This window comes from Pipistrellus kuhlii, unplaced genomic scaffold (assembly GCF_014108245.1).
Source record: "Pipistrellus kuhlii isolate mPipKuh1 unplaced genomic scaffold, mPipKuh1.p scaffold_m20_p_7, whole genome shotgun sequence".
In the NCBI taxonomy this organism is placed as follows: domain Eukaryota; kingdom Metazoa; phylum Chordata; class Mammalia; order Chiroptera; family Vespertilionidae; genus Pipistrellus; species Pipistrellus kuhlii.
Window position 1 is genome coordinate 2,413,436 of NW_023425573.1, and position 24,458 is coordinate 2,437,893.

At 42.6% G+C, this 24,458-nt stretch overlaps 1 protein-coding gene across 6 annotated transcripts in view; it reads left to right on the forward strand.

Moving 5' to 3' along the window:
* The first annotated feature begins 1,803 nt into the window (after positions 1–1,803).
* The window catches only part of BARD1 (BRCA1 associated RING domain 1), a 53,300-nt gene continuing 30,645 nt past the window's right edge, over positions 1,804–24,458 (forward strand). For 3 of the 6 annotated variants that reach the window (XM_036421840.2, XM_045575390.1, XM_045575391.1), the window contains exons 1-4: positions 1,804–2,080; positions 10,550–10,606; positions 12,809–12,950; positions 18,918–19,850. In XM_036421840.2, the coding sequence (XP_036277733.1) occupies positions 1,941–2,080; positions 10,550–10,606; positions 12,809–12,950; positions 18,918–19,850 (1,272 nt within the window). In that variant the 5' untranslated portion in view covers positions 1,804–1,940. Of the gene's footprint in view, positions 2,081–10,549; positions 10,607–11,072; positions 11,228–12,808; positions 12,958–18,917; positions 19,851–24,458 lie in introns of those variants that run through there. The other 3 variants (XM_045575389.1, XM_036421842.2, XM_036421841.2) reach the window with 3 other exon arrangements.

Below are 24,458 nucleotides of genomic sequence, written 5' to 3' on the forward strand. Positions count from 1 at the left end.
ATTGATTTTTTTACAGAGAGGAAAGGAGAAAGATAGAGAGCTAGAAACGTCGATGAGAGAGAAACATCGACCAGCTGCCTCTTGAACCCCCCCTACCGGGGATGTGCCCGCAACCAATGTACATGCCCTTGACCGGAATCGAACCTGGGATCTTTCAGTCCCCAGACCGACGCTCTACCTCTGAGCCAAACCGGCTTCGGCAAGACATGGTTTTTCAAATTCAGGAATCAGGGCTGAGAGGAGAAGGTAATTCAAAAACACATATACCATCTCCACGAAAACCAAGCATCAACCCTTCAGTCACGCCATTATTTAGCGGGGGAAATGGGATTAGAAGTGGGACGGCCTGGCTCCTGAAGTCGCCAGTTTACTCCATCACACTCCGTACCCTCTCTCCAAGTTTACTTAACATTTCAAGTTTTCTAGAGTTTGAGATCTCTGAGGCTCTGCAAAAACAATGGCTTAACAGGGTTAATAATAAAAGGTTAACTTCTTGGCTATATCTGAGTTTAAAAAAAAAAGTTTACGATGCTATCATAGGTCAGTCAAAATACCTTATAGAATTTTATTTAGTTTGATTCATTCTTCTTGTACGAACCAAGTGCTCACTGGGAAATGTTTTAGATGGCTGCCGTGTAGCCTGAAGCTTGAAGGGAATTTGGGGGGGACACAGGGATACTAGCTAGAAGGCTATGGGGACAGTCCCAGTGAGCATAAGGCAAATGGGCCTGTTGTAAAGTGAAGATGGGGGGAAGTGGGTAGATTTGAGAGTAAGTTAAGGGAAAATGATGCAAGGATTTTTGGTAGTCCAGAAGCATAAGAACTCAATAGATTTATCTACAAATTATGGCTCAATGAAAAATCCTCATGAGGAGAGAGACACTCTTTTTTTAAAAAATATATATATTTTATTGATTTTCCACAAAGAGGAAGGGAGAGGGATAGAGAGTTAGAAACATCGATGAGAGAGAAACATCCACCAGCTGCCTCCTGCACACCCCACACCAGGAATGTGCCCTCAACCAACGAACATGCCCCCGACAGGAATCGAACCTGGGACCCTTCAGTCCACAGATCGATGCTCTATCCACTGAGCCACACCGGTCTCAGCTAGACACACGCTTTAACAGACCAGAAAAAAGTTATTTCTTGGGAGCAAAGGGAGTGGCACTTTCAGTGTCAAGATCAAAGCTTTCCCAAGCTCAGCAGGAACGGAAACATCACTCCTCACGTGTAGGTAACACTCAGCTACGGGCTTCTCGGGCGTGGGGTTAAGTTCAGAGGAGGGGCTATCCCTGTGCCAGGAAAGCAAGCACTTTCTTCATTCTCATGTGGTTGTTTACCTTAAATCCTCCGCCCCAAAGGGGTGGGGCGTTACATAACCCCGCCCCTTCCACTCAGAGACCCCGCCCACAGGCTGTCCGGCGCGCACCGAGGCCCCGCCCCTGGCCCCGCCCCCCGCCCCGCGCGCGGGCTTTTGGCAGGTTTCACCTCCGGCCCCGCCCCCCGGCCCAAGAAGGGGCGGAGCGTTATCGACCCCGCTCCTTCCGCCTAGAGACCCCGCCCAGAGAACCCTCTGCGCACACCGAGGCCCCGCCCCCGCCCCGGCCCCGCCCCCCGCCCGGCGAACGGCCTTTTGGCGAATTTCACTGCCGGCCCCGCCCCGCGGCCCAAGAAGGGGCGGAGCATTGTAGACCACGCCCCCTTTCACTAGGAGACCCCGCCCACAGGCCCCGGCGCGCCCCGGCCCCGCCCCCCGCCCGGCGCGCGGGCTTTTGGCGGGTTTCAGCGCCGGCCCCGCCCCCGGCGCCCGCCGCCCGGACCCGGAGCCGCCGGGGCTGCAGGAGGGGTCGGCTCCGCTCGCAGGCCCGCGGCGTCCGCGTCGGGCTCCGGGGCCCCCGCGCCTCGCCGTCCGAGGAGCCGTCCGCGCCGGCGGGGCGATGCCGGGGGGCCGGGACCTGAGGGTCCGCTCCGGGAACCGGCCGCCGCCCGCGCCCGCCATGGAGCCGGCGGCCGGCGCCTGGGCCCACAGCCGCGCCGCGCTCCGCCGGCTGGACTTGCTGCTGCGCTGCTCGCGCTGGTGAGGCGATCGCGGGGCGGGGGCCGGGGGCCACGGCGGGGGTCAGGGGTCATGGTCCGGGCGGGGGCCACGGCGGGGGCGGGGGTCAGGGGTCAGGGGTCAGGGTCCGGGTCCGGGCGGGGGGCCCCGCCGCGGGCGGAGGGAGACCTGCCTGGAGATCGGGGTGAGCCATCCCCTCCCGGCCCATCCCCGCTGCTGGGCGGCTTTCTAGCTTCTTATTTTATTTATTTTATTTTATTTTATTGTCCCCAGCCAGTCCAGCCCAGGTGGCGGTGGTGGAGCTGAGTGCGGGTGGAGTGAAGGCGCCCGGCCCGCCGCCGCGTTTGAATCGGGCGGGGCGGGGCCCTCGGGCCGGGCCCTGTGCGGGGCCTGGACCCGGGGACCCGCCAGTTCCTCATCCTGCCCCGCTGGGAGCAGGTCCCTCCTGCCCAGCTGCTCCGACCTTCTCTCCGTTCAACTTTTTTGGCGAAGGGGAGAGTTTGGGAGGCTTCTTTGGTTAGGTCAGGAGACGGGATTGCGTTTCCTCTTTAGAGATGCTACTTTGAGTGTGTGTGTGTGTGTGTGTGTTTATTTTGTTGATTTTTCACAGAGAGGAAGGGAGAGGGAGAGAGCCAGAAACATCGATGAGAGAGAAACTGACCAGCGGCCTCCTGCACACATCACACTGGGGATGTGCCCGCAACCCAGGTCCATGCCCTTGACCGGAATCGAACCCGGGACCTTTCAGTCCGCAGGCCCAGGCTCTATCCACTGAGCCAAACCGGTTTCGGCTGTGTGTTTCTTTTTTATTTTAAATATATTTTTATTGATTTCAGAGAGGAAGGGAGAGATAGAAACATCCATGATGAGAGAGAATCATTGATCTGCTGCCTCCTGCACGCCCCACACTGGGGATGGAGCCCACAGTCCCCACCCGTACCCTGACCTAGATGCCTTATTTCCCTTCCTGTCCGTACACCATGTGAGCCCCCTGCGTCTAAAGTGTTCATCCGTCTACAGCCATCGTCTTTATGACTTGTGCTCCTTGCCTCTTTCCTGTTGGCTCTTCCTAGTGTAGAAACCAAGACGGCCTGTCCAACCCAGGAAGGCTTGTCTCACTTTCCACGTCTTCTCCAGCACTTACTGAGCTCCTGTCTGTCACAGCTTAGGGTTCCTGCGTCCCTCTCACTCTGCCAGGCTTTCTCTCTTTGTAGTTGTCCCGGCCATGTTTCCTTTTTGGACTGGTTTGGTTTGGTTTTTTTGCCTCTGATTTCCAACTTGCAGAACTTAGTTACACATAAAGTATGTAAGTCACATAGCAGCTCTTCCTTTAAAATGAAAAGGATTTGTCACAAGTTTTGCACTTAAATGTTGTTCACAAAACTTTAGACAGCGGCACTCTTGCCAGGATGAGTGCCTGCAGACGTTCTGAGTGCATCCTGTGTGCTCTCTCACAGCACGGGCCATCCGTCTGAGAATCAGGTAGACGGGCTCTGCTGGTTGCTGTGATGGGAGCCGTGGTGCACAAGCCCGAGCGGTCAGCTCAGGGAAAGCTACATGTTCCGGAGGGACGTGTCAGTGTGGTTGGCACTTCACTCCCACCGCACAGTCAGGCTGCCTGAGTTCAGGTCCCAGCTTAAGTTTAAAAAATTTGGCTGAAAGGAAATTTCAATCCTTGTACTGTTGATTTTTGGCTCTGTAAGTCATTCAACCTCCCTGTGCCTCAGTTTCCCCATCTGAGGGATGCTAGTGCTCACCATTAATAATTCCAAAAATTAAGTGTCAGACACTGTTCTAGGCATTTGGGATTCATTAATGAACAAAGGGAGGAAAAACACTCCATCCCTTATGAAGGTAAAATTCTATGAGAGTGAAGAGGCTAAGTGAAATTACACATGTAAAGAAAGAGCCATGAGTGGTGGTTGTCATAGAATACGTGATAATAGGTGTCTTATAAAAGTACAAAAAAGCATAGTCTGCTTGCTGAATGGTTTGGGAGAAAGAAACAAAATAGGTGATTTACATGAGTAATCTCTATGTTGTTCTGAAATTTAATAAAGCCAGTTTCATTGTTTCATCCCTTAGCGAACACTTTTCCAGTTTCTAACTGAGCACACCATAAGAGCCGCATCCAGTAGACATCAGGTAGCGAGGTCTGGACTTAGTACTACTCCTTGTCTGGAAAATGATGTTGAACTCCAGTAATTATATATATATATATATATATATATATATATATATATATATATATATATATATATATAATGTATGAGAGCCACTTTTAGGTTAGTAACTAAATCTCAACTGTTTCTTTGTGCATTTTACCTTAGGGCTTTGCAAACTTTTTCTGTAAAGGTCAAACGATAAATATGCTAGGCTTTGCTGGCCATAGTCTCATTACTTTTGTGCTTTTATAACTGAACCTAAAAAGCAACGTTTGTAGCTCAAGGGCTATACAAAAACAGCCTTCTGGCTTGATTTGGCGCGTAGGCAATGGTTTGCCAAGCTCGGTTTTAACAGGTAAAACAGTCTTGAGTTTAAAAATCCCCTTTTTGTGTAGTTTTCTATCACAGGGTTTGGTAGTAAGAAATGATTCTGCATTCCTCTCCCGGTGTCTGCGTTTGGCGCTGCCTGTCGTGAACATGGCATGGCCAGGTTCCTCACCCAGAGCGGGGCAAAACCTTCTCTCACCTCTGCCTCTGCCTAGTGGCAGCCTGGCATCATTTATGCTCGAAAGGAGCAACTCAGGATGGCCTGCTTCTTGTTTTTGCTGCCCACCATTCAAAGCGATGTCATGTTATTAGAAATTGTGTGTCGGTACGCATGTCCTTCTACAGAGGGTCAAAGCTCTACCCAGAGGGCTGTTGATTGCCCATTACCCTCACACTCAGCGCGCAGCTGGATCTGTTTTGCAGTAAGCATTACGTGTGGGTGGGGACAGATTGGCTGACCTTATAGGGCATCCTTTTCTTGACCTTTAGCAGAAGTATGGCTGCAAGGTGAACTGATGAAATTGTTCAAGAGGCCGGCTGTGACATTTGTGTTAGGTCCAAGCCTCACAACCAGATAGAAGCTGTTTGCAGATTTGGACATAGGAGATAGGAAAACCATATCATGTGAGAGGCTGGCAGAAAGCGTAGTAATCATGTGTTCCTAAAGGAAGCAGGGGATGGTCACAGGTGCTGCAGTGTGAAGACAAGTATCAGATGATACTATTTTGTGAGTTAAAACAATTAGGTTCCTCAACATTTTATTGGTTTGGGGGGCGGGGAGTTGGTGTCTAAGAGAATTGTAACTTGGAGTACTAGCACTTTTTAAATCAACTTTTAGGAAACAAGTCAAAAAGCAATTTTGCGTTTTTCAGAATAGGCGATTTTATTTTTCTGAATTATCTCTTGTCATCTGACAGGTGGTCAGGTTTTGAGGCAGTGTGCTCAGTGGTTATGGACATGGATTTTGGACCCTGGCTTCAAATCCTTACTCAGGGATTTTGGGCCAATGAATTCATCTTTGTGCGCTTCATTGTTGTCACTGTAAAATGAATTCGCAGTAGTTTGTACTGTACACGGCTGTTGTGGGAATTAAATGGGTTAATATTGATGAGCTACTTACAACAGTGCGGGGTAGGTTCTAATGCCACATGGGTGTAAAGTTCAGGACAGATCTCCTGACTCAGCTGGCAGCTCTGGCCTTTCTTTGGGAGTTCCCCATGATCAGGGCCGTTCAGTGACCCTTCATTGAGGTGATCGCTCCTCTTGGTTGGCTCTGGCGCAGGTTATTCATTGGGGCAACAAGCCATCCCTGCGGCTCCGTGCTGGTGGGGATGTCGTGAGGCATGTTCTACCCTCGGGAGCACACGCTTAATTCTAAGGGAGGAACTGTGCACGTTCAGGGTAAACTATGATAATGATGATGAAGGCCACGGGGATGGGGATGCCGAGAAGAGCGCTGGGGTGGAGCCAGTGGAGGAAAGCCCAGGAAGCTTCTGAACGAGGCCTTGGGAGATTTCTATAAACGGAGCCCGGTGGGGGGTTATTAGCAAATGACATGCTAAAATTACTGTGGAATAAAGGTGGAGGGAGTCAGGCTGGCAGAGAATGAAGGCTGGGTCAGATCCCAGAGTGATTAGAGCCTAACAGACTGTTTGGTTGGTTCAGAGGGAGGCATACCTGGCTTTACTGTGCTTCACTGATGTTCTTTCTTTTTAAACAAATTAAAGGCAAGACCCCCACAAGCAAAAGCTTAGGACTTGATTTATCGTGACGCTTGGCTTATTGCAGTGATCTGGAACCAAACGTACAGTAGCTCTGAGAGATGCTTACACTTATTTCCAAGGAGAGCAGTTTGTGTAGCGTTCCTGGGACATGTGTCTTCATTGAGAAAATGAGGAAAGTGGACCAGTGGGTATTTAAGGCTCCCTCCACTTTGCAGATTCCATAATTATTAGTGTCCACTGCATGCTATTTAAAACATTTTATTGAAGTTTAACAAACCTACAGAAAGGGCACATATCATTGGTGTTCAGTATGTATCATATAGCCCTCACATATTGTGGATTTTATTTACTTATGTTGCATTTTAATTCTTTGATTGGTGCCCGTCTTCAGTTATACTACCCATTTCATAAGGACAGGTTCAGATTTGCAGCCACTGTGCTAGACACATAGTTTCTTAGTGTTTGTTAAATGAATCCATGAAAGCTTTGGAATTGGAAATACTATCATAGAAGGACCTGGTTAATTCACTTGACTCGCCATGAATGCTCCCCTAAGTTCCCGGGGTTCATTACTCATAGCAAACACGATTAAGGACAGGGCAGGTACAGAAGGCACAGGTCTTTCCCCCGGGACTGCGAGCTAGAACCACAGCGTGAACAGTCCTATTCACACCTGGTGGTACATAGGACTGTGAACACCAGGGAAACCACCAGACACACTGAGCACCCTTTAATACTGCCCCATAGCATAGCAGATGGTCTTACAAATAAAGTTATTGCTCAGCAGATCTGAAGCTCGGAGGAGAGCTTTTAGGCTGGAGTACAGATCTGCGTAGAGATGGTAATTGAAGACATTCTTCTGGAAGTGAGCAGGGAAGAGAGAATAAAATGATTGCTTTGAAACTCAACATTTGAACATCAGGTGGTAGGAGTAAAGACCAGCAGTTACTTAGCTACTGTTTTGCTTTGGAGAAAAGGGAATTGAAGGGAGAATAACCAAAATTATTTGAATTGGGTATATATTCAATACAAGCTCTGTGGCTGTCTGTCTCATCTCCCGTGGTAGGTTCTATTATAATTAGTCATTAATGATATAATTCTATTGTCCACTTGACTTTTGGGATATTTGACTCATTGATTTATTCAGTAGTTATCGACACTAAACAATTAGATATGATTTCTTATTTTTCCCATGCTATTTGCTTGAATGTGGCATACAAAATAATGGCAAAATATGATGCTTCCATGCCATTATCCATATTTCTTATTTGTTAACAGACTTGTTTATTCTTGTAAAAGGTGGATACAGCAAATTGTTTAATTGGCTTGGAGGCCTGTGCATTTTGGTGTTAAATATGTTGTTCAACATTTAAAAATACCTTGCAGATTTTCTAAAATGTCAGAGTCCTGTGGTAGCTATCTTGTCTAATATTAAATAGCAGTTGATGTATTATGGAAGGTTTGGGAGCCATTCAGTTAAGAAATAGGTCTGCCTGATAATCTCAACAACTGAATTTACTACCCATTTTTTTCTTTGCAAAGAAAATTTTATATCAATAGGACCTTTTTTTTTTTTTTTTTAATAGTTGGTTCTTATTAGTTAGTTCTTCCCTAAGTTACGATCCTCTGACTGCACTGATCTTTCCAAACCCAGTACAGGTGAAGTAACAGAAGTGCTACTGCAGAGAGAGTTTTCAGTGCACAGAAACCCTGTTACCCTGCAGATGCCTTTGCTTGGTCACTCTGCATGCATTTTTGTGTAGAGTCTTCCATTTGGTTCTTTCACTACGATTTACTGAAATGCTGCTGCTCATAGAGCACCACGTTGGTAGGTAATAGTGTGCTGGGGAAGCTCAGGAAAAAATGAAAGTCAAGATCTCTTGTCTGTAGGGCTGCAATCTGTTTCAAAACGAACAAGAAAAACGAACAAACAAAAAACAGAACCAGGCGGATAAAATACAAAATATTTTGAATTCAACTAGATACCATCTCTCTGGAACGTGGGGTCATTTTGTAATTCTCATAAGTCATATACATATACATATACATATACATATACATATACATATATATATATATATATATATATATATATATATATATATATATAGTAAGTTGGCTTATAAAACTACCCAGCTTGGTTCTAAGTCCCTTAGGAAAGAGTGTAGCGCATTCAGCTTTGTGCCCAGAAGGAGAAAATCCTGAGATGTTTTAAGTTAAATTACTACAGGTCCGAGAGTACAAGGGAGAGAGACAAAAAGGGATTCATCAGTTACCTGCAGTGCAAAACCAACAAAAGGCTGCTCACACTCCTTGGTGTATGGATGCAGGAAACCGATCCTCGTCTCACCCATAGAAATAGGGCATATCATATAGAAAGATGTGGACCAGGAACCTGCAAGGCTGGTCAACCTTGAAGCTCTGAAAGGTCAGAGCCAACCACTCCCTATCTAATTAAGACAATGGTAACTTCCCCACCAAATAATCACATAAATCCTTACTGACAAGATAATCTGCCAGTTACTGGAATTTCCTGCCGAAAGGCAATGGGTGTATCCCAAACCTGAATAAAAGGGTGGCGAGGCCTAGTCCTCCCACTAGAGGCGGGCTCCCGCCTGGCCCCCAGTATTCTCAAATTAATACTTTTCTAGTCCTTTTTCATTTGTGTGGGGCCTTCTCCAGAACCCGAACCCTGAACCGGAACCCTGAACCACGCAGGACGTGAAAGGGGCTCCCACATATGTTGGAATCATCTAATTAGTTTCCAGGTGGCTATATCCAAGATTATCCAAAAAGAGAATAGCTAGGACTCTGCCGGCTATCCCAGCACTAGCCCTGCTTCACTTTCTCACATCTATCGCTAAAGTAAATTCTTCTTGCTTACTTGATGTATAAAATATACTTTGAAACTCTAGCCGCTGGGCATATCTGTCTCCATGCCCTAAGACCTGTCTTTCTGCTTTTTTGCTAGCAATGGCCTCATAAACCCTTTCTTTTAAAAAGCCTTCTCAGCTGTGGAAGTAAGGTTTTTGTGTGCGTGTGCTTTGCATTTCTGCTGCAGGGTACAGGTTTACCAGGAGTGGAAACTAACACCCAAGAACTCTTGAGCTGCTTTGTTTGGTGACATTTTTATCGCCCGGGGCAGTATTTGGGTAACAGGAATAGTTCTGGGGGTGGAGGACGGGTATTCTGGGTGGGGGAGAACAGATTGAGCAGTGTGGGCTTGGAGTTGGCCCAGGGTATTTGAGCAATGGCTCAGAGACTGGCCTCAGGAGAGCACGGAGGTTTTGGTGAGCAGTGATAGAAAAGGCTGTGCTGGGGACCAGCGTTTTGCCACCTTTAAATCTGTCCTTTGGGATGTTGATTCAAGCTGGTTATTAAGAAGCAAAGGTCTCAGGAATTGCCGACTTCCCCTTGGAAGTCCTAGGCCCCTATCCCTTTCATCTTTGTCCAAAATGGTACATAACCCGCAGCTGCTCAATGTCTTTTTCTGGGTCTTATGTCAGGGGCACCCCTGCATGTGCATCTGTAATAGACTTGGGACATTTTCTCCTGTTAATCTGCCTCAGGTTAGTTTGATTATTAGCTAGAAGAGCTTAGAAGGGAGGAGAAAAATAACTTCTTGTGCCAGGATTAAGGTCCCTGCCGAGAGTTTTTGTTCTGTACTAAAGTGTAGCCTGAGAGCTGGCGAGGAAGCAGTGGACTGTGGAGCCTATCTGGCATTATAGATTTGTATGCCTGAGTGTCTAAGAGTGTTTAGAGATGCCTAAACAGTTACTTCTTTCTACGACTTCCCAGTATATGCTATTGAAAAAGTTACAATTTGTACCGAATTTGGTAGTTATTTGAATTCAGCAGGTATCCTATATATAATAAAACCCTAATATGCAAATTGACTAAATGGGAAATGACCAATCACTGTGAGGTGCACTGACCACCAGGGGCAGATGCTGAATGCAGGAGCTGCTCCTGAGGCATTGCTAAGGAGCAGAGAGCAGGGGAGCGGGCCAAAGCCAGCAGTTGGACATCCCCCAAGAGGTCCCGGACTGTGAGAAGGTGCAGGCCAGTCTGAGGGCACCCTCCCCCCCACAAAGTGCATATGTCATGCACCGGGCCTCTGATTAAAAATATTTAATCAGGATGACCACATCCTTAACATCTACTTTGAGAAAAGAAAGAAAAATAATAGTGTTGGGCCTTGGATTTATGAAATGTTGGGTATAAATTATTTATAAGTGACTAAATCTTGATTTTTTTTTTTCTTCTTCAAATAGCACTAATATTCTGAGGGAGCCTGTGTGTTTAGGAAGATGTGAGCACATATTCTGTAGGTAAGTAGTTTGGCTTGATATATATTGTATATGTCAGATATATAATTAATATATACCTATGTAGCAACTATGCTTTTTACAAGTAATAGACATGTATTCATATTGATGATAATATTTTTTATCCCACCTTATACTGCAAAGTAACTTCTTTATCTCATTTTGAACTTTATAAATATCTTAATTTATAAGAAAGAAATCAAAGCAGTAAGAGGACTACTTGATCAAAGTTAATAAAGTTTAATAAGCAGCTTTGGTAAATTTGGGAGAAAATTAATATCTATTATATCAACTACGTCTTCTTTTTTTTTTTCCTTCCAGTTTGTTTTGAATCTAGATTTTCCAAACTAATGAAAGGCTAGTTCTTACAGTAATTGTGGTAATTTCCTCGTCTGCCATAACAAGCACCAAAACTGGTGGCTTAGAGCCATGGAAATGTATTGTCTCTCCCTTCTGGAGGCCGGAAGAACAAGAGCTAGGTGTCAGCAGGGTTGGTTCTTTGGAGGGCTGTGAGGGAGACTCTGTCCCACCCTGCTTTCCTGCATCCTGGTGAAGAAACTTCAGCATCTGGCAGTCCTTGGCTTGTGGATCCATCACTCTGGTCTTAGCTTTCTTGTTTACATGGTGGTCATGTTTGTCTCTTGGGTCCAAATCTCTCCTTTTCACAAGTATACCTGTCATTGTATTAGGGCTCAGCCTAGTGATTTCATCTTAACATGATTGTCTGCAAAGACCCTACTTTCAAATACAATCACATTCACACGTACTGGAGGCAAAACTTTTTGGGGGACACGATTCAAGCTGCAGTAGTTATTGTGAAATTATATCCGTGTTATAATATGAAAGCCCTGGCTTATGCAATACTAGATTCTCATCTAATCCTGTTTCTTACTCAGAAGAATCAATGTAAGGACTAAATGTCTTTGAGCAGGGTTTATATAGGCTCCTTTGAATCAATCTTTTAATTTCAAGTTATGACAATGGGGCTATCTGGTCTGAGAAAACTGCGATGTGAAGTTTAAGCACATAGGAAGATAATTTGCTTTGTGACTTTGGTGGGCTGGGGGTGTGTGGGAAGCAGCTGTGCCTGGGGTCCCGATTTTGTTCTAGAAACATGAATTTGTTATGTGGGTGTTTCTGGCAGGAGATGGGGTAGGAATTAGTACCCATCACCTACCTGATATCTCATTTGGAGGATGAAAGGGATTTCAGATTTGGTATTTTCAGAGCAGATCTGTAGACCATCATCCCCTTCAATCTGTTCCTGCTTGGTGATTCCTACCCTGTTTCCCCGAAAATAAGACAGTATCTTATATTAATTTTTGCTCCCAAAGATGCGCTAGGTCTTATTTTCAGGGGATATCTTATTTTTCCATGAAGAAGAATACGGTACACATTTATTGTTAAATGAAAATAAAGGAAATTTATTTCCTGTATACGGTACGGTAGTACAGTAGTAGTTGTCAACACAAACCAGACAAACTGAATCCTACAGTATCAAGAATTTACTCATTTATTCAATGACAATCATGTCATCATCTTCTGGAACATCATCATAACAATCCAATTCCTGAATTTCCTGGTGAATTTCTTGTGATTCCATTTCTTTCAGAATCAGTGGACCAAATCTCTCATGTTTAGCCTAGGGGGGCCTTATTTTCGGGAGGGGGGGATGCCTTATATTTCACTCAGAAGGAAACCTGTAAGTAGGTCTTATTTTCAGAGGATGTCTTATTTTTGGGGAAACATGGTAGGAATAAGTGATACTACTGACTGCAAAGTTGTTCAAGGTGAAAACCATAAGTTAGACCTGATTGCTCTTTTTCTTATCATTAAGTTTTGTCAGTTTCATCTCACAATGTGCCCTGAATCTTGAATTTTTTTACCTGGGAGTTATGGGTGTGGAATGGAGGGGCCAATGGGGACAAAAACAAAGCAAAGGGGACATCTGTAATACTCACAACTATAAAGATAAATTTAAAAAAATAACAAATAAATAAAAGATGGTTTTGATATATCCCAGCGCCTTTTAACTAGTGTACTGCAAAAAATTTTAAAACATGCAATATCTGACTTTTAGTTAGGGACACTGAGCACTTTTCCCTTAGATTGTCAAATTAAAAATATAAACAGCCATTATTTGTTGGAATTCAGATTCTGCTGAGTGCATTGATAATTACATATATTTTTAAAATTCCTTTTCAGTAACTGTGTGAGTGACTGCCTGGGAACCGAATGTCCGGTGTGTAACACCCCCGCCTGGATCCAGGATGTGAAGATCAACAGGCAGCTGGACAGCATGATCCAGCTGTGCAGCAAGCTGCGGAGTCTGCTGCAGGAGAAGGAGCTGCCCGGTGAGCTGGCATGTCTCCCTCCTCTAGGTCACCTGTGACGTGTCTGTTACATGGAGTGTGTGAAAGAGCCGTCAGGAACTCTGAGTGGTGTGCTTCAGGTTTTAAGATTTAAGCGTTTGGAATTATTTTGAGGGACAGATACCTTAGAGGTAATTAAGTCTCACTCCTTTTTATAGATGAGAAACCAAGGGCCACAGAGGTTCAGTGGCCTTGTCTGCAGTCACACCTGTAGTGAGCACCGAAGAACAGTCTATTTCTTCCGACTGTCCGGCCAGCCTTCTTTTTCTGCTCCTGCTGCCTGCTTTCTCAGTTATGGTCATGTCTGTGTAATATGTGTAGTGGTTTTATTCTAAATGTACTTAAATACACTTACAAGATAGAATACAACCTCCTTTGGTGGATCACTCTTCTAGACTGAATTAATTAAATGAGCACATTTTTGAAGAGCAAAACATCTAATACTCCCTTTTTTTCCTATGTAAGTGGGGGTTAATGTTTTTCAAATTGTTCTCAGACTCTGTGTATTAACTGTGTGTCTTCCCATGGTGCTTTCTGCTGAGAACTAATTAGCTGTGGAAAGAAAGTAGTGTTTTGAATCTTCATAGTTAGATATGGGAATTGCCTTTTTATTGCCCAGATCACTTCCTTTTAGCGTGTGTTCCTTTATAGGAGAAACTATTCTTGGCTGGCAGAATGCCACTATTGATAATGCACATATGAAAGGGCTGGGTTTCTATTTTAAAACCTTTTCATCTTCATTTTCCGACATGCTGTGTCACTGTCAACTATTAATGGTGAAGTGATTTGGCAAAATAAATACTGAGTCTTCTTGACTCTGTCCATATTTTTAAGAATTAAAATCATAGTTACCTACAAAAAGTTTTCTTCATCTAGTTATCTGATCATTACTCTCTATTCTTTTATAATAAAATGTACTATAGTAATAACATTTTACTGACTTTCAGATGTAATTGTACACATTTTTAAAAGTACTTTATCTTTTTGAAAAAATGCTGTTATAAATCTCTTAAGAGCACAATGAGGAAAAGTTTTATTACTAAGTACATCTGTATTCTTTTCCTTCTTATTCAGAGACAGAGCTAATAGTGTTTATTTTCTGATTAGAGAGATTGGTGTGTGATCTGGTACCCCCCTCCCCAACACTGATTAAGACAGGAGTCCTTAATCAAGAGTCTGTGCGTGGTTGGCAGTGATGGGGGTGGAGGGGGAGGATTAGTGAGCCTCTTGAGTTAATTATACAGTGTGAAAAATGTTCACGCCTCTGAAAGTGGTTTTCATGAGGTTCTTAAAGATGTGTGGTCTGTGAGGAATATTGGCCAAGATGGAAGTTTGGGATGCTGCTGCGCGATTGGTGTCTGTCGTGATGATTTGATTTGATTCTTCTCCAGTTGCTGTGTAGTGAGTATTAGTGCTACTGTAGTGATACTAGCTTGCTGGGCTGCCATAAGGAAGAGGCACACCACACATGGGGGGTGGGGGAGAAGTTTGAAACCACAGGAAGTCCTTATCTCCCAGGTCCGCAGGCTAGTCCAAAATCAAGGTAAGATTGGTACCTTCAGCGTCTGTGAGGATAGGATGTGTTCCAGGCCTTTCTCCTTGGTTTACAGATAGTGGGCTTCATATTCACATGTTCTCACAAGCTAGGGTCAGATTTCCCCTTTTAAAAAGGACACCAGTCATATGAGCTTTATCGCTAATTACATCTGTAATGTCCCAGTTTCCAAATTAGGTCACATTGGAGGTGCTGTGGGTCGGATTTCTTTATATGAATTTTAGGAGGGACACAGTTTAACCCATAACAGCAGTGTGACATTTTTAATGGTGACAGAGTATCCCTGAGGAGAGGTAAATTATGGAGCCTAGGATACCAGGGTGCAAAGAAGAGTAAGATGGAGGACTTCTTCAGAAAGTTTACCTTGGCTAATGATGTTTGAGTCTGTATGGTTTTCATCTTTTGTGGACCATGATTGTGAAATGGTTTAAATTAATATCATTTAAAAATATATTTAGGACAATTATTGAGTTTAGAAACAAATTTTTATGTGGATCTGAGGCCATTCAGAATGCCATCTTTCTCATCTGAGAGTAGAGGTGGAACTTGGGGGAAAATTAGGATGATTAGTTTTCTGAAGGCCATTTTGTGTTTGTTTTCCTTATTATATAATGAGTTATTACTTCAGTCCTTTCCAGACTTTAGAAGTGCTAGCTTTAGTATTACGTACTTTATGATGAATTGAAATTTCACATTTTGCGTAATATATAAGCAGAATTTTAGGAGCTAGAAGGCTATCTTTAACCCCTTTATTCTGCAGATAAGGAAATGAAGGATTTGGGTTAAGCCAGGCAGTCAGATTGTAAATTTCTTGCTGTTTGTTTTGTTCTTTAGCATGTTGCTTTTGTTCGAAGTATACGTGTTCGTTATGTTTGCTGAATTGGGTTGGAGAAAAATTGGCAGTGTTAAGACTTCACTCATATCCCAGACACTAAACTTAATAAAAACAACAACAACAAAAAAAACACAAGTTTAGAACAAATTCTTAGGTTGTGCTTCAATGTATAGTGCTCACATTCTTTGCTAGTTTTATAGAAGATGATAAATATACATTCTGTCTGAAATATACATGCTCTCTGAAATATACATTTCTAATCCAGTTCTCATTTCATGATGAAACTTTTTTTCCTTACTGTAAATTAATTGTCATCAACCTTTCCTCTCGATGTCCCTTAAAGCAAACTAGGCTTGGAAGGGCATTTGAGAGAGTTTATTTATTTATTTATTTTTTTAAATCAATCTTTATTGTTCATATTATTACAAAGGTTCCTCATTTCTTCCCCCCTCCACCAGGTTCCCACCCCACCCTCCGCCCCCTCCATTGTCCTCATCCATAGGTGCACAGTTTATGTTCAGTCTGAGAGAGTTTATTTATGGTTTATCTATCCAATATGTTTTATGTAGGACCTTTATGTTAGTTTATCTAGCAAGTGCTTAACGTGGTGGAAGGTGAGTGAGGTGAGTAGGTAGAGATAAATAATAGTTGGATCAAATAATGAGGATATTGGAAATAACCTCCTCATAAAATAAGGGTATTAGATTCAATGATTCCTAAGGTCTAGCTCCAAAATCATGTGGATAACTGGTCTAGTGTTGAAGGTGAATTAGGTGGAATGGTTGGACTCTTTCCACATTTCCTCTATTTTTTTTTTAACCTGTAGTTCACAATCTGTCTTCCTAATGAACCTTGTTATTTGCACTTACTGTAAAATATATAATCACTGTAATTAAGGTGGATAATTAGGAAGAACCTGTCAAGTCAGGGACATAGTATATGGTATATACTGGAGATAAAGCAGCCTGATTTACAGTAATACTCTCTGAAATCAGCTTCTAAATAGTTGAATAAATTTTTCTCGGTTCAGTATATTTCAAAGCAAAGAGACTGTGTGTCATACATTTTTCTGACAAGCATTTATGGATAATTTTAGCGTATTTTTTTACAACATAATCTGCTTTCTGCTAATGGAGTTAAGTTTGAAAGTTTTTATTTTCTCTTGGCCCCGTCATATTAAATCAGACCTTGCAGGTGCTGGCCAGGCTCTGTGAAGTATATGTCGGTGTTGGTGACATTAAAAAACATTGTGATTATGCTCCCAGAGGATCACAACTTTCTTTTCTGGTTTCAGGGGAGAGGCTGGTCTCTCTGTGGCAAATTACATAGTGTTTCCTATATGCTGTGATTCTTTTATAATAGATGAAGATGAGCATGTGAGTAGCTGTGCTTTAATTTTTTAGGTAGAAGTGAATACTTCTTAACTTACAAAATAACCATTCTTCAGTGAAGGCGCAGATGGTAGCAAAGTACTTTGCTTTGATTTTTAATACGGGGCTAGATTGTCAATAGATTTCTCAACTTCTGTTGCGAAACCTACAATAGGATCATCTGAAAGGCACACAGTGTTCAGTGTAACCCTTTGATGTAGATTAATGATAGCTGAATGACACTTGCTAATTGCTTGCCTTTCCTATAGTTTATTATTCTATTTTAAGAATAAACTTGGCTGAGCAGCTCCTTGGCCACATGTGTGTCTCTGTTCCTGGACAGTTAGAAACACTCAGAAATGTTTAAATTCAGAGAACAGAATTCTTTTAAATGCCATCATTATGAGGTTTACTGTGTAGAGGAAGGACTATGCGTTTTTCTTCGTGAAATGAATATACAATAATAATTTTTTATGCTTAGAAGCATTAACCCATATGAACTGTTGCCGCTGTCATTGGTGTGGTTGATGTAGAGTGGTGGGGGTTTTGCTTTTTATCGTTTTAACTGTGATATGCCGTGTATTGCCCAGAATTTACAACATACTTGTGGTTGTGGTCCTTGCTTAGGTAAGACAAGATACACAATTAAAATAATTCTGAGTAATGTATCGATAGTACTACTGGATGACTAGTGAAGTTGTGTGCCTATAAATTACATGAATATATGCTGTTTTCATTTATTGCTTTATAAGAAATATGTATTCCTGAGCAAAATTTATTGTCTTTTTATATTTAGAATATTTTAGTCAATTGGGTGTGTTGCTACTACTTACAAGCTTTAATTTTTTATTAAATGTCTAGTTCTACACTAAGTTTTATAAGCATTGAGACTTCAGGATTTGACTTTTTAGTTGAAAATGTCGCCATGTATGTTTAAAATAAACTTTAAAAAATTAAATACAAGTTATTACAGGCTACCAGTGGATTCACCTTTATTTAGTCTTTGTAATCCAGAGTCTTTCTTAAAGAGTAATCCCAGTAACATTTCCTTTTGACTTTTCCTCCTGACGTGAGATTGTATCAGAAGTGACTTCATTTGAAATCTATTTATCACTGCAGAGGAAAGACCTTGTTGGATTTAGAAATTCAGTCTGTGTGAATGGATGTCCTAATAACCCTTGGTGGACCAGGTGCTGTCAGCTGGGACATCATAAGGATGTCAGAGGGTCTGCCCTTACTCACAGACACACTCTTGCTTCAGCTGGGCTTATCAGTTAGTCTTCCCAGTGTAGTCCTGCCATTTTTCCACCAGGAGGAAGGGATGGCTTCTTTGGAGTGGAGGAGAGTTTGATAGAATGCCTTTGCTAGGCAGGGATCATGGCTCTGTAATTTCTACTGAGATATTATACACTGTTTGTTTTTCACAATCCATCTTTTTTCTTTCTTTTTCATAAACTTGTTTTTGGCAGATCTGTTTGTAAAGATAGTAGTTTTATACTCAAAAACAGGAGGTAAAAAATAGAAGAATTAATTTTGAACTTTAGATTTTAGTTGACTAATTTTATAATGTATTGTTAATTTTGAACCGATAAACTAGTAAGTGTTCTGTGTGAAGAAAAAATGTCTAAAAGGAATTAGAATATTTTATAATTTCCTTTTTCTCGCTTATGTTTTAAAGACATGAGAAAGTTGAAAAGAAATCAAGAATAAGCACACGTGACAATTTTATGTAACACCTTAGTAATAGGACATGTTTATTTCCTATACAGTGGGTGTTACCAGTCCTTTGTAGTAAGATATCATTGGCTTTTTTCTCTTTAGATTATTTACTTATTTAATAAACAAACAATACACTACTTATTTAATAAACAAATTATTAAATTTTTTATTTACTTATTTAATAAACAAATAATACACTACTTATTTATTCATATTTTCAGGTCATCCCCAGTGGAATATAAGTTCCTTGTTTTCTTCCTAGAACACTATCAGGACTAACGTGGGATTCTGTGAACATTTGTTTGAATGTCCAGATATCTACGGAGTTCATAGTCTGGCTAGGACAAGATTAAGGGGTACATAAGTTAAAGGTGATACACTTTAGGAAAACCGTAAACCAAATTCGGTGGGAGCTCCAGCTGGGAGAGATTAAGTTCATGTGACAGATTTCTTTTCCTTTTTTCTCTCAGGTTTAAAAGAAGAACCATCCAGGACAAGTTTATTTAATCATGCAGGAAGTAAGAAGAATTCCATAAAAATGTGGTTCAGTCCTCGCAGTAAGAAGGTCAGATACGTTGTGAGTAAAGTTTCGGTACAAACCCAGCCTCAAGTGACGAATGATGAGAATGCTCCGCAGGCCTCGGCGTATGAGTATGTCTCCGTGAGCCCTCCAGCAGACCCCTCTGCCACGGCTAAAAAGGCTTCTACCAGACCTGGGAAAAAACAGAAAAGGAAAACTTTAACGAAGATCAACCAGTTGTGGAATTCACAGGCAGACCAAAAAGATGGTCCCCTGGACTCCAAAGAGAAACTTAAGGAAAAGCAGGTGTCTTTCTCCGTGGATGCCAGTCCTCCGAGAAGTGGTGGCATAGACTTATTAGCAAGCGGCTCTGTGGCAGAAGAGGAAGGTTTTGGAGACTTAGCCGAGGTCTCTCTGCCGCTGGCGGAGCAGATAGAGTCTCCGGAAATGGAGAGCAGGGCTGAAGGCCTGGCTCCTGAGCAGGATCTCCGAGAAGATGCTCTTCCACCCAGGAGCGGGAAACGCGGGCGTCACAGGAGACCGTCCAGTCCCAGCTCTAAGAGACGCAGGAGCGGCGTTCCCAGCGCCAGTGAGAATGCTGATCAGCAGACAGGGCTCTCTGAAAACACCCCCGGGCCTGACTCTCTGCAGCCTTCCAGCAAACGTCAAGCTGGAGCCAGAGGAAGGAGGAAAATCAGAACGATATTGGATGAATCCCTGAGCTCCTCACCGGGTACCCCGCCTTCTACCCTGAACAGTACCAATTATGGGCGGATGCTGTCCAGCCCCCCAGCAACGAGACTGCCCCCCGGGAACCCTTCCGCTGGGAAAAGGAATCATAAGGGCGAGACTTTGCTCCATGTTGCTTCCATTAAGGTACGAACTGACTCTGAGATAACAATTTCAGGACGAGACCAGCGATAGCACAGTTTCTTTGGAGTTTGTGAAAAATGAGGAGAGATGATAGGATGATTGAACTCCCACAGATGTGATGCTTAAGGTTGAACCAGAGAAATAGACTTCACAGGGACTGAAGCCCATCTCAGTGAGGCCCAGGCCCGAGGAACATGATCTTTAGGGAAATTTCAGTATTTCACTCTCTTAGGTTCTCTTTGGGCAGGGGCTTTTGTTTCTGTCTATTCCAGAATAGTTGGTTCCATTTTCACCATTGTGTTGACCCATCCTTCTCATGCTTTGTCGGTAAAGGTAATTGCCAAGTTACTGCTGGCAGCATGTCTTTCTAAGCAGTAGAGCCAGGGGCACTGTGAGAAGTGGCAGGCTCCTGGAGGGCACAGCGAGGATTTGGAAGGTTGTGAGATGAGATCTGTGTGTTTCTCCAAAGATCAGGAAATTCTACTGTGAGAGTGGCTCCCGTGGTCTCCACAGAGGAGCTGTGCTGTGTCCTGCCAGCCATTCCTTTCACTAGCCCGCTCATTGAAGTTAATTCTCTTTATTTATTGCCCCAACACCTGGGGTGTGACAGTGTCTGTTTTGGAACCTGGCTGGTTTATGGAGCATGAGGTGGTTCATCTTTGAAATGGAAAATAGGACACGGGAGAGCTTAATCCTAAATAAGATAGGTTTTGGGTATTCCAATTGATTCTCTGGGAGATCCTTGGGTCCTTTGTATGGATAGAGAACTTTGGGAGGTCTGGAAGGAACCCCTTCGCGAGGCTGGTGACATAAAACATCTGGGAAGAACGTGGGGTATACATGGAGTCCAGGGACTCTGTCTTTTTTGTGTGGAGAAAGGGAAAAGCACAAAATTGAGTCTTTTCCAATTGTTAGTGTTTTATTTTTTCCTAGCTTTGTCTTCCAAATGTGATGCAGGTTGGGGGAGATTCTGCAGTATGATTACATGCTCAGGATTACATATCCCTTGAACAACTTGAATTTTCAGGATTAGCTCTAGTTTGATTTTTGCAAAGCATAATTTAAAAACCAGACTATTTTTTGTTTTCCCTGTTATATATAATGTATATACATATACACATAAAGCTATTATAAACCTTGATACAATATTATTAATGCTTCATAGACGTAAGTAGCTAACATAATAATTATTTTTGTTCACTTTTCTGAATAGTACCTAAAAATGTGGCTACTTTAGTGTCTGCATTTTGCTTCCTGGGAATTATTTTCAGACCACTAGGTAAGCATCCACCTATATTGGTAGATAATTTTTCTTTTTCTTTTTTTAAATATGTTTTTATTTATTTCAGAGTTGAAGGGAGAGGGAGAGATAGAAATGTCAATGATGAAAGAGAATCATTGATCGGCTGCCTCCTGCACGCCTCACACTGGGGATCGAGCCTGCAACCTGGGCCAGAATTTTACCTGGGATCCTTCAGTCCGCAGGCCAACATTCTATCCACTGAGCTAAACTGGCTAGGGTGATCATTTTTCTTTTTAAGAAGAAGAATTCTTTATCTTTATTAATGAGGATCTCTAGGACCCAGAATCTAGTACATGGTTTGGTAAATGCTCTTTTAAAGGGCAGTTAGAGTACATAATTTTAGCTTGGCATGTCAAATAGTTTCTATAACATCTATTCAACTCGGTCCTGGTAGTGCAAACGCAGCCATAGACAGTATAGTATGTAAGCCAGTAAACCTTCAGTGCATAGCAGACAGGTATCTGGCCCACAGGCCATAGGATGCCAGCCCTTGGCCTCGGCCATGGGAAGAAGCTACAGTAGCATGTTCAGGCAGGAAGACATGGTGGCATGAGCTGCCTTGTGAGTTTTCTCCGTTGAAGGTTGTTTCTCACCAGTCCTGTTAGATTGTCAGTTCCCTGGGAGTCTTTCTGGCATTAGAGTTACCCACTCAGATTCTTTTGAACTTACCGGATATTGTTATTAGTTGGCAGGCTCTGTTGCAGTACGCTTGTGTAAAGCTAATTGATTTCTATTGTTTTTTAAGTCACTATTCAACCATAATGTCTCTTTAAAAACATTATTAAAATTAACCCCTACCCAGCTTGATTCTAATAGAACACATACTTGAGAGAAACTTAGTGGGTTTGTTTGTGTGTGTGCATCTGTGTATGATAAATAATATTCATTTTAGTGGTTTTACCCTAATTTTTTTTATTTGCAGCTGAAAATGAAATAATCTGTGTGTACTAGAAAGCCAGATATTGAGATTCTGCCGTCTTAATTTGTGTTTTGTATCCACCTGCCTGAGAGAAGGATTAGAGGGGCCCCGGGGTTAAAACGACTATAAAATGAGCCAGGCACAGAAAAGAGGAAAAGCTTCTGCTGCTGAATAATGCATTAGATTTGATGACCTTTCACACAGCCAGAGCAAATAAGGGGAGTGCCAGGTTTTATGTGTCAAAAGATGGGTTTTAGTTGTCATCATTGTAGTTGTTATTTTTCCATAAAGTGTCTTGGTAGACGTGCATTTCCCATGTTCCATTGCCCCTCAGGTTGAAAGAGGCTGTGGTCGTGTGATGCATGCTGGGTGTATGTATGCACTGAGGGCAGAGCACCCTGGGAGTTGGAATGTGCTCGGCCGGCTAGCTTCCCTTGCTGCAGTGATGGCTTTACAGAACGACCTCTGAATTTGGGAACATTATTAACAAAATTCTTTCATATCCTGCTCCAGACCTTCCTCTGGCATCTCTGTTGACCATAGTCTTCTTATAGCCAACCCCCTAGTGGAAGCTACTTGTCTTTTCTTGTTGCCCTGACCACTTGTGTTAGTTTCCTGTTGCTGTCACTGCAAATTCCTACAATTTTGGTGACTACAAGCAAGGCAGATTTATTTTCTTAGGTCAGAAGTCCGGTGTGGCTCTCACCGGGCCAAAGTCAGCATGTCAGCGAGGTTACTCCAAGAGAAAATCCATTTCCTTGATTATTTGGGTTGTTTCAAGGAACTGCATGTTTCTTGTGGTTGTCAGACTGAGATCCTGTTCTCCTGCTGGCTGTGCAATAGGGGGTGGAGTCCTTGTGTCATCTTTCTGACCTGGCCAGGAAGGCTCCCTTCCTTTGGCTCATCCTGGCTACACCCAGGGCCACCCTGAGAGCGCAGGATAATCCTCCCATCTACATCTGTACCCATAATCACATTACCAAGTCCTTTTTGTCATGTCAGGTAACGTACAAGTTCTGGAGATTAGGACACAGTTTTTTTGGGGGGGAAGGGTCATTATTCCAAACACACCATGAAGTAGCGTCTCATTTCTTGCTCTGCTTTTCTGCTTTCAGTTCTCTATATGACAGCTGTAATAATCTGACCTAGGTCAGAACTTGTCATGTCTCTGCTCCCCTACCAATAACTTCCTGGCCCTCTTAAAACAAAATCCAGTCTTCTATGCCTGCGTAGCCCTGTGCGATCCCTTCCTCAGCTTCTGCTCAAATGCCACCTCTTCAGAGAGACTTTTCCTAACTTCTCTAAAATAGCAGTTTCGACCATACCCTTAGCTTTATGTCTTTCTTCCTATTATTATAAGGTAAACACTTATGTTGTTTTTTCTTCTAAGTTAATGAAAAACAACAACAACAAAAAAACAACACCACCTTAGTATTTGACATTTTTCTAGACATAGAGAAGATTTTGACTTGTTACTCTATTATGTCAGCTTTGCTGGAGGTGCTGGGAAAAACCTCCCCTAAGTTCTCCAGTACCCATCTTTAAAATGGTAATGATTACTCATAACTCATGCCATAGCAGTGAATGGATCGTGAAATACAAGAATGGCTTGAAGTTGACATGTCATATGATATATTTGTCATACAAACATGATAGATACTATTTTGAAGGCAACTTACAAGGCATGATGTGCTTAACATAAGAAAGGTGAGGAGGAAGAGAGAAAATCCCTGGTGAGAAGCCTCCTTCATGCTTTGCCTTTTTAATTCATGTTATACTGTGTGTAGTCACATTACTACAAGATCCTTCTTACTAGCTTCTCGAGAAAGTAGCAAAGGACTCCGAAGCACACTGGCACCTATGTCGTTTTAAGATTTTAATTTCTAGGACCTCTCTTGGAGTCCGTATTCATTTCCCTCTGTCTGTCACCCACCGCCTTTGTAATACCCGCAGCTTATGTCTCGATGACTAGATTGTCAGAATCATCTGTGAAATTATTTTATTCAATTAGTCGACCCTGGCTCAGCGGCCAGGGAAATGTTTAATATTTTTGAGAGCTCCATTCCAGATGGTTAGATTTTTTTAAAATTACATCTGGTTGTTAAAAGAAACTTTAGGTATTTGGTCAGTTCATATATGTGGAAAGCTTAACCATCTGGGGTAACTCATGATTATTGAACTTAATCTTAATGTCCTGTACTATTTTTATAAAGATGTTTATTAACAGTATCTTGGAAGTGTAAACCTGCATATCAAGGAAAAAGTTCTGTTTGTGTGTTTGTTTTTGGAAAGTTAATTTATATTGTTAAAGTATGCATGAATGTGTGAAGAGTCCTTCAAATGAAAGGTTAACAATAAGAAAATTCAGTGTGGCATGCTTCCTTATTTT